The 10,933-nt window shown below is 35.9% G+C and overlaps 1 protein-coding gene across 1 annotated transcript; it reads right to left on the minus strand.

Moving 5' to 3' along the window:
- Window positions 1–99: 99 nt before the first annotated feature.
- On the minus strand, window positions 100–6,115 carry LOC143597997 (mitogen-activated protein kinase kinase kinase NPK1-like). Its single transcript, XM_077076337.1, has 17 exons — window positions 5,778–6,115; window positions 4,987–5,028; window positions 3,966–4,031; window positions 3,754–3,864; window positions 3,584–3,664; window positions 3,434–3,511; window positions 3,262–3,344; window positions 3,108–3,189; window positions 2,885–2,985; window positions 2,726–2,765; window positions 2,528–2,587; window positions 2,379–2,428; window positions 2,061–2,280; window positions 1,744–1,971; window positions 798–1,126; window positions 573–640; window positions 100–466 (listed from the first exon to the last, which is right to left on the minus strand). The coding sequence occupies exons 1-17, from the start codon at window positions 6,081–6,083 to the stop codon at window positions 390–392; spliced, it is 2,022 nt and encodes a 673-aa protein (XP_076932452.1). The 5' UTR covers window positions 6,084–6,115; the 3' UTR covers window positions 100–389.
- Between the last annotated feature and the right edge of the window lie 4,818 nt (window positions 6,116–10,933).

The raw sequence follows: 10,933 nt of genomic DNA on the forward strand, positions 1-10,933 counted from the left end.
ATTAAAGTACTTTTAAACTCTCTTTGTCCTCACGAGGACGTGGGGACAACCTGGTGGTAAAATGATGTACTCCCCAATCAAGTGGTTGTGTGTTCAAATCCTACCAAGTATTTTGTATGCACCGTTACAACGGCACCATATTACATGTTCATGTTCATGACTGCAAAAGAAACCACATCCAAACCTCTCTTTAATTTCTCTTATAAAATTTCAAATATAACAGACCACAACAAACAAAAACAAAATGGGAAAAAGAATATTAAATATGTGACCACATTGACTCAATACAAAAAGAAGGTGGTGTGCACCATGAACAAAACTAGATACAATTACACCAGCTGCACACAACTGATGCTGCCATCTCTTATGTAATTTTTATAAAAGACATGTCAATTGCCAAGAAACACAAATTTTTTTTGACGGTTCCGATCGTTTGGGGATGACGTTCCCGCTTGCCTCATAAGCTCTGCCATCATATGAAAGATAATTTATAAATTACATGTGTATATGTAAATGCATATCTATATATCTAAGAACTAGAGCTATTTGAAAGAACAGAAGAATGGACTCACCTCGTTTTCTTTCAAGCTCTTCAGCGAGTTCTTCTTTCCATCTTCGTTGCCTCTCCGAGAAGCTCGCGCTACAAATATAATATTATTAATTTTTCAAGTCAGTTGTGCAGCGTTAGAGAGTACTAACAAATATAATATAAAATTTGCTTTTGATGTAAAATAATAATAATAATAATAATAAAATCTTGATTTCAGCATATTAGAGAGTACTAACAAGTAACAAACCTTGGACTAATGGGATGTTTCTGAGAATCAAGAACATTCTCTTTCAGTTGACCACGGTGAGGTGACAGGCACTCATGTGGATTTTGATCATTTACACCACCAATTTGTGATGATTTGTTAGCAATATAAGAAGCATCAACAGCTGAAGATAGCCTTTTCCTTAGCAGCTTGTTGATGTTAGTCTTCGGTGATTTGCTCTTAGGAGGTAAGTTGAGGTGGTTTGATGTATTTTCCTTGTTTTCATTGCCGACAGGAGAAGCTTCTATTGCATTTAAGGAGTTGTAAAATTCTTCATATAGAGGCGTTTGCAACTTCTTCATGTCTATAGCCTGTATAACAAAGGATTTATTACACAAAATTAGGCTTGTTTGTGTTCTTAACTTTAACCAAACAAATAAACGAACACTTCAAAAAAAAGAATTACTTGTTCATGTTCGTTCTTTAACAAAATTAGTGTGTTCATGTTCACTTGTGATCATTCGTTAACATTCTAAATGTAAACAAATACAAATGAACACCAAATTATAAGAAAAGGTGAATATCCAAACTAAAGTCTTAAATACCATTATCTATACAGTTACATCTAATGTTATAAAACTAAACAAAGATGTCAAAAACTGATTTAAATTTGGACTTTTAAGGGTTTAAAAATATGAAAATCAAATTGGTTTTAAGTCAATATTAGTAACAAAAAAATTTGAATGAATATTTTATAAAGCGTAAAGGAAACAAGATAAGTGAACAGATATAAACGAAAAATAAATGAATGAACGTTCACAGGCATAAATCAACGAACAGAACTTGTGTTCATATTTGTTCGTTTAACTAAATGAACACACATAAGCGAACTTCCTTTTATTTTACTCTTTTGACTGGTTACAAATACAACATAACCGAATTGACTAGATAAGTCAAAACTGAAAAAAAATGTAAAAACAAAATTTACCTTCTCATCTAGAAATGCTCTTATCTTTATTTCTGTAACTTCGTCATCTTCTTCAACTCCAGGAGTCCCATTAGAGAAACTGAAACCATTATCACCGTTACTTAATTCTCCAGGGACCTCTGTAGTAATTCCAGAAACTTGATCTGAAAACAAATTTGTTCCCATTTCTGGACTTCCATCAAACCGGTAGGACCAGTCATCATCAGGTTCATTCATGGGATTAAAACTCTGTCTCAAATAAGATAGTAATAATAACAACCTAGTTAGCACTAAGATTAACCACAGCTGAAAGAATGATTTAATTGTACGTGTTATACCTTATTGATATTGCTAGAAAGTAAAGTGGAATCAAGTTTCATAGATGTCCCAGCCATGAGATCATCATCATCCATCTGACACATGTCATCATCATCATATCTATTTGAACCCCACAATGGTCCTCCAGAAAACTTCTCAGGGTATATAGTTGAGCACCTCACACTATTCATATTATGAGCGTTCACAGTACCACAGTTTGTTTTCATCTCCAGGCTAGTTCTGTATTATCAATCACCTTTCATTTGTTGTTGCAAAAACTGATAATAGAAACTGATATAACAGAAACTGATAAAACAAGCTGATAAGAAAAATCTTACGGATTTCTAGGTTCCTGTCTAGATGTTGGCATTTGATTGCCAGAGGTGACCTGATATCAAGAAAAAGTGGCATGATTTGTATAATAATAGTCAACGAATCTTTGAAATTAAGAAACTAAATAATAGATGTTTCATGCAAGAAAACTAACCATAACTGATGTGCGACAGATGGGATGAGTCTCGTTATACTCCCCGGTTACAAAAGGATGCTGCAAAGAATCAATAAAAGCCATGAAACCAAACTTTTACTTTAAGAAAAATGCTTTTTTAAAAAAAAAAGAAAGAAAAAAGGCAGACATTCATTTTTAATTTAGTGAATAAATATAAAGCTTGTAATGAAGAATCACCTGCAGCAACTCTGATGCATTAGGCCTGAGATCCGGTTCCCTGCCAGCACATTGGATATTCAGATGTAAGACATAAAAATAAAATCTTGTACGTGAAGGATGAACAAAACACGTGTATAAAAAGAATGACAAATACAGGAACATAAACATAATACATACTTTTGAAGGCATTTTAATAAAAACTCTTTTGCCTCGGAAGAAAGATGATCTGGTATAGGTGGATGAGCTTTTGTTGTCCCTATATGAAACAGTGCAGCAACCTGAAAGAAGCACACATGATTTAGTAAATATCATAACTGATTCTAAAACATTAACCAACAACTGTCTCATTTTAGTGTAAGAAACAATTACAGTGCATAAACAGACATGTGTAGATACTTACCTCCTGATATTGTTGGCTCCATGGAGGCTTTCCGGTTGCCATTTCAATTACAGTACATCCAACACTCCATATATCAGCCGAGCTACCAAAAAATAAGGTCAGCATTATGTCTATTGTAAGGTCAACATATCACGAGTTGTGCTATATCACTTACAAGCTATGGCCAGTTTGGAGTATAACTTCAGGAGCCATCCAATATGGGGTTCCCTTCATTGATTTGGCACCGGTCATTGTAGCCTACAGGAAAATATGCAAGCACTCAGTTACAAAGAGAATCTTTCAAGCAGGAATATATATAACAAATATTAATCAAATAGCATGCATACCAGCTCAACAACTTTCTTAGAGGCCCCAAAATCTGCAAGTTTGATTTGCCCTTTATTATCAACAAGAATATTTGCCCCCTGCAATAGCATTTGTCCTTTAATCCATACGTTAAAACTAACAGACACACACTCATATAGATAAGAACTTACCTTAATGTCCCTGTGCATGATACCATTTTTGTGAAGGTACTCCAGTCCCAATAATATTTGCTTTGTGTACATTCTTATCACCTGCTCCATGTACAAACCAGATATAAGTTTCAAGTGTAATAAAATGACTCGATCGATTGACATTCAAAATTATGAAAACAGAAACTTACAGATTCAGGGAAGGAGCCAAATTTTCCTAGGAGTGATGAGATGGATCCACCTGGAACAAATTCCAGGAAAATATTCAAAGACTCCTCCTCTCTAGCGGTTCCTAGGTACCTCTGTAATGTTATTAGAAAAAAATAGAAAAGATAATTTAGCTATGATAAGATGTGTTGTTCACAAAGTGAAAGAGGATAAAAATATATATATAGACACTTACAACAATATTTGGATGTGAAAGATTCTTTAATAGCTTCACCTCTTCTTCCAGCTCCCGGATGTGAGCCTATCATGTTTTAAAATTTGAATTCAGTAAAATTTGAAATCTCAGTAAATAACCATTTTGTGTTCATTAGAAAGACTAAACTATGTTTAGGTCAGTAAAAAAGTATCATACAAAAGTGAGAACTATCATGGTATATAATAAATGTTATCCATCTGTATGGATGTAATCTTAACCAGAGTGGACACAATGAAAAATACCTAGGTAGATGGGTGAAAAATACCAAATTATCTTGCTCACTTTGTACATGAAACTTACTCTAGATAAAAAAATTGAGTCTTCTATATTATATACACCACAAATTTAATCTTAAGTAACAAAGCTTACTTTCTTAAGCACATAAAACTATACAACTATATAACTAAGCCATTTATATTCTCTATTCTTAAACACATAAAACTATACAACTATATAACTAAGCCATTTATATTCTCTACCACCAGTGAAAGCTTGGATCTTATATAGACAGTAAAACTACTAGATTTCCAAATTTCCCTCAATTTAACCATATCTACCAAAATCTCAATGAGAAATGTATGTGTTGTATTTAACTGCTTATAACATTCCTTTAGCAGACATTGAGAAAGAAAAGCTGAAAATTGTATCCTACAAACGAAAGAGCATTTGCATTACACTTTGTCCAGAATGTGCTCGCACGTAACGAATACAACTCTTTTACTACATATTGTATTACTAAAAATACAGTATATGAAAATATGATAGAAGCTCAGGATACCATGCCTAAAAATCTTGTACAATACAAATAGAAAATCTAGTATGCCCTTTACAATTGCGCTTTAAACCAATAATTTATTGTTGTTAAATACTAATTCGACTAGTCACAGACTGCATTAGATCATGATTCACTTAATTGGATAATCAAATCAGATCAAATTATTTAACAAACAAGTCATGTACTATCACAAAAATGAATATTAAAGCTTAAATAGAAACACACCTGAGTCTTGTCTTTTGAAGCAGTATTAACCACAACAGAAACCTGCAAATAAACAATCCAAACAAGTCAACAAAATTAAGTAACACCACAAGTAAAAAAAAAATTATTAGGGGCGTACATGAAACCGAAAAAACCAATCCGAAGCTGAAACGAAAACCTACGGTTTGGTTTTATATTTTTGTAAAAACCGAATTTACGGTTCAATTATCGTGCAAGTTTTGCACGTAACTAAAACCAAACCGGATTTCTAGATTTCCATTTTTTATTATACGTAATTTATAAGAATTTGACAACTATGTAACTCAAATATTTTAGCCAAAATGTATTATATTAAATAAGTTATTAATAAAGAAATGATTTAGGCCTAAATTCATTATTAGGGGTGTGCAAGAAACCGAAAAAACCAAGCTGAAACAAAAACCTACGGTTTGGTTTTATATTTTCGTAAAACCGAATTTACGGTTCGATTATCGTTTTGCACGTAACCAAAACCAAACCGGATTTCTAGATTTCCATTTTTTATTATACGTAATTTATAAGAATTTAACAACTACGTAACTCAAATATTTTAGCCAAAATGTATAATATAAAATTAGTTATTAATAAAAAATGATTCAGGCCTAAATTCATTATCCGGGCCCAAAATTTTCAAGCTTAAATTGGCAAAACCGGAACCAAAGGGTTTCAAAATTTCAAAACCCGAAGTTTCGGTTTCAGCCCAAAACCGACCCAAACCGAACCGTGCACACCACACCCCAAAATCTATCATATTCCAGTTAATCCCTAAACACCTGTTTAACAGCAAGCAGCTCTCCCGAATCCAAATTCATCCCCATATAAACCCTACCAAACGCTCCACAACCAATTAACTCCCCTTTCCGCCACCGGATCTGCGCTCCGCCTTCTTCCTTCCCTTTCTCTTTCGGCGGCGGCAGCGCCTGCACCGACGATTTATTAAACAGTCCGATCTTCGACTTACGGATACTCGAACCGATCTTTTCGACGAATCCACCGAACGATCCACCGCCACCGCCGCCGTCTTCGTTACCGGGTTTGAAGACTAGTGATCGGCGAACGGATCCGATGAAGTCTTGCATTGTATCGTAGAGTTTGAGATTTGATTAATTGATGAATTTGAACATTAGGGTTTGAAGGGTTTGAAGTGCACAGGGAGATGAATGGACCGTTGGAGAAATTGATATTTGAAAATGGAAAAAATAAAGAAATGGAATAAAATGAGTAGTTTACGTTGGGAGTGGCTTTTTAATTATACGAATGCTTAAAAAGTGTTGTTATTATTTTAAGATGGTGTTTAATGCAATAATAATAATAATAATAATAATAATAATAGTTAAAGAGTGTTGTAACTTGTAACTTCTTTTTTAAATCATAGTGGTTGTTTCGTAGGAGGTAATAAATAAATTAAAGAATGATTTTGATTGATACCGTAGGTTTGAGACCGGTTTGTATTTTTCTTTATTGAGCTGGTCAAAACCGATCGTAACCTGGTTAAGAAAACGGTTTTAACCTTAAATGAAATTGAACATAAACCGGTTTTGACCTTTGTTGACCGAGCCGAACTGGTTTCAGCTGAAAATGGTCTTGGGTTTTTAAACCGGCATGTGCAACTCTGGAATGGACAATGGAATAAACTGATTATTGTCATTCGTTTATTTTGTTTGGTTAACTTAAGAGAATGAAATGATTCATTACTTTATGTTGTTTGGTATGCATAAAAAAATACATAAATGAAATACAAATTGTAAATATACTTTTGTCTTAATATAAAGTAAAAAAAAATCCAAAATAAAAAATGGCAATTGCGGCAACAATAGCGGTGGTGGTAACGATGGTGGTAATCAAGCATCGCTTGTGGTGGTGGTGATGATAGTGGTGGTAGTACCCGTGGTAACATTGGTGGTGGTGGTGGTGATGGTGATGGTGATGGTGGCGTGATAGAAAACAATAAAAATAAAATAATAGGTCGCCATTCAAGTCGGACTATCTCAAGCGGGGTGGTCTCGACCGCTCGCCACAACGGACGCCACTCGCGTCTTCGCACTTCACATGCAAGTGTTGTTTCGTTGTGACTGTTACCACAATCCACCATTGTATAAATCTTGTTTCCATCCATCCTTCCTATATTACGTATAGTTTGTGAAAAGCCAAGTCCAAAGAAGGTGGCATCGGGTTGTTTTGATAACATCGGCAGTAGGCTTGTCGTGGGAAGGGAAGTACTAAATGTTGTACATGGAGTAATAGGTTTGTAACTGGAAGTTGAACTTGGCACTTCAGAATGGGTGAAAAAAATTGGGTCAGTGGTATTATGAGGGGTGGAGGCATGGGTATTGTGGTTGAAGTTGTTGGTGCATGATGCATATGTTGGTGGTGGCGGTGCCGGTGTCGGGATTAGGGGTGGAATGGCTAGTTTTTGGTCGGTTATCATCTAGGAGGTGCTTGAAATTTTGTTGAGGGCGGAAGTAGGTTAGCGGTGATTTGGTTCATGGTGGCGGTGAGGGAGTAAAATTGGAACTTGGCTTGGATGGCGCTTGATTCTTGTTGGATCAATAACTGATCGATTTTGTCGACCAAGGACATGATCATGTCTTCACGCGAAGAAGGAGGCATGAGGACGATTGATGAAAGCACCAAATTAATAGAGACCGATTCGAGATGGTCAATCTCCCGATATACCCGTAGAGTGGGTTAGGCTCCAAGAACAAGAGAGAAGAAGAGAAACCAAACTTGAGACACATTTTCTTATTATTTTTTTTCTTGAAACGATTACGATTTATAGGAAAAGAAAACAAATAAAATAGGAAAAAATAAACAATAAGGAAACACAATTAGAGTATAATAAGAAAACTAAATAAAATATAAATCTAATTAATATATTAATATATATGAGATCGTATCATGGCGGCTGGCAATAATGATGGTGGTGCTGAAGACGGCGACGACAATGCTGGTGGCAGTCTAGTGGTGGCGATGGCAATGGTGATGTTGGTGGCGTCGAGAAAGTAGGTTGAAAGATAAATGAAATGACAAAAATAAGGTATGAGGGAATGATTTTGATGGAATATGTTTCATGGTGTAGTCGTTGATTTCATATCATTAATCAATCAAATATCTCTTTTTTTTCATTCACTCATAATGATCTATTTATTTCTGGTTCCAGTTACTGTGTACCAAACGTTACCTTATTACATGACTTATAACAAGATTAATTTTGAGATTTGAGAAATTGTTAGTTGTGAAAATAGTTCAGAGACTTTTTCAATCGTGTTTAATTTGACACATTACTACGACACTGAGTTCTAATGAAAACACGTGTGTTCGATCTTATTCTTGAGACCTAAACTTGATTATTCTTTCGTTAAGGGTGTGTACGTGAGCGTATGAATTATGATATGCTACTTACAAGTCATTTCGAGTATGATTCACCTTCAAGCACCTTTTAACTCGTCTACAACAAACATAACTAAATTTACAACAATTATCATATTTTATAAACAAGTTTAAGCTAGTTCACAAAGGAAATAACTTCAAACATCATTATCTGATCATCATTAACAATTTAACATCCAATTATTTATCACGTAACCCCTTTTTAATCCATATAATCACTTATAGCTAATGAATTTGCGAATTCAACACGTTAACATCTAACGTTAAAAATCAGTTAGCATATTGATCGTTAGGATTCAAGATAATCAACATTTTAGCTAGTATTATGGGAATTGGGTCTTTTCCTTTTCTTGACCCCTTGACTCGTATACTACGTACTCAACTTACTGAGATATACATACATTTGCTTCACCTCCTGTTTTAAACATGTATGCTTGATTAAACCAATAATATCTATAGTTTACGAACTTTGTTCTCGAGTTTCATTTAAAGGAGGAAAGGGAAGGAAAATGAGGGATGAAAAATATATGTTGTGTTCCCGAGTTTCATTTAAGGAAGGAAAATGAAGAAAAAAAATAAAAAAAGTGTTCCCGAGTTTCATTAAAAAAAGAAAAGGAGGGGAGGTGAGAGAAAATGATAAATAAAATAAAATGTGTCTTTATAAATTAAAAAGATTTGGAAAGAAATAAAATTTATGAGAAAGAAGAGATGCCAAAAGAAAAGATAAGAAAAGAAAACATTTTTTTTCTTGCTTTTCTTTTCATAAATGAACTCGAGAACACAACGTAAGTGGTATGGTTTCAAATGATCGCCTTCATGGTTTGCACTAAACCAACCTTCAAATGATTTTCCTCCACTAATTAGCACATTGGCTAGAGTACTAATCGACACCTTATGACTATACGTTCATTTACTATAAGGGGGTGTTTGGTAGAGGGATTTGATTGGGGAGAAATGGAATTAGAAATATTTCTTTTGTTTGTTTTCCACTTTTCATTTCTATTTCTCTAAAACTAGAGAATTCCATTTCTCTTTAAAACAAAGAGAAATCCATTTCTCAGCAGCCTCCTCATAGCATGTCATCACCTCGTCTCCGGCCACCACCTCGTCTCCGGCCGCCACCTCGCCTCCAAGTCTGCAACCGCCACCTCGTCTCCAAGTCTGCAACCGCCACCTCGTCTCCAAGTCTGCAACCACCACCCCGTCTCCGCCGTTCGCAGTGGTGAACACAGAGTGGTAACCGGTTGTAGGTTGCAGGTGGTACGGGTGAACGGAGATTAGGGTTTCAAGTGGTGGTTCGTGGTAGGTTAGGGTTTTCAGATGGTCGGGTGATTGTGGTCGCAGGTGGGTGACAGTGGTGGTGGAAATCGGCGGTGGTTGCAGGTGGCTTCTGATTATCATCATCATCATCATCGCCACCACAACCACCACCACAAAATCTCCAAAGAGGCAGTGATGACAGATCTGAGCCTCCTTCCATATCTCATGTTTCAAAAATTTGAATCATTTTAATTTCTTGTGTACTGTGGTTGAAGAAGGGGGTTTGGTGGGGGCAGCCGGTGGTGGTGGGCTGTGGTTGAAGAAAGGGCTGTGGTGGTGGTGCTGGTGGTGTGGGGCTGTGGTGGTGGGGCTGCGGTGGTGAGTGGTGTCAGGTTGGGTGGAGGTGGGGTTGGGTATGGTAGAGTTCTCTGTTTATTTTCTCGTGTACCAAACAAGAGAAATGATTCTCATTCTCCATACCAATTCTCTTTCTCTACAATTCCATTTCCATTTCTATTTTCTCTCCATTTCCATTCTCTGTACCAAACACCCCCTAATATTGTCGGAGTTAAACACCTATTTAATTTGAATATGTAAAGACAAAATACTTATAGTCCACTAATTAACACCCTAGGACTATTCGTCCGCTTACTAAAAAGTCGTGACCCTGTTTAAGAGGCACGTGCAGGGAAAACACACGCGTTTAAGTGTTTAACTAGATGTCCAAATCTAAACGCCTATGCATCAAATAAATAAAAACCAAATATTATCTCAAAATGGTTTGGGTTTAAAACCAGGCCGAGTTGGTCAACCCATGGTCAAAACCAGTTTTTTTTTAACATGTTTTCCAAATATGGTCGGGTTCAAACCGTTTTGAGAGATTTGTATTACCATTACGAATCGATCACGAACCGGTGGGCTGGTCATGAATCGAACCAGTTTGAGATACAACCAGGTCATGTTTGAAACTGGTCTGTCGCCACGAGCTGGTTGTAGCCGGAGTCGAGCCAGGGTGGGTTCGAGCTCGAGCTCGAAATTACACGAGACAACTCAGCTAGGCTCAAGCTCGATTTTAAAGTTAAACGAACCTAAGATCGAGCCAAGCCATGACCCGACCCGAGCTCAGGACAAGTTTGACTCGGTTAAATAATACGCCATCTCATCTCATGTCGTTTAAAATCAAATATTTTTAACTAGTTTTATTCAAGCTTTTATCGAGCTAACCACGACCACGAGCTTTTTAAACGGGTTCTTTTCAATTAAAAAAACCCTAGACCAA

The sequence above is a fragment of the Bidens hawaiensis genome, unplaced genomic scaffold (assembly GCF_021521415.1).
Source record: "Bidens hawaiensis isolate Kalapana, Puna unplaced genomic scaffold, B.hawaiensis_p1.1 tig00049400_1, whole genome shotgun sequence".
In the NCBI taxonomy this organism is placed as follows: domain Eukaryota; kingdom Viridiplantae; phylum Streptophyta; class Magnoliopsida; order Asterales; family Asteraceae; genus Bidens; species Bidens hawaiensis.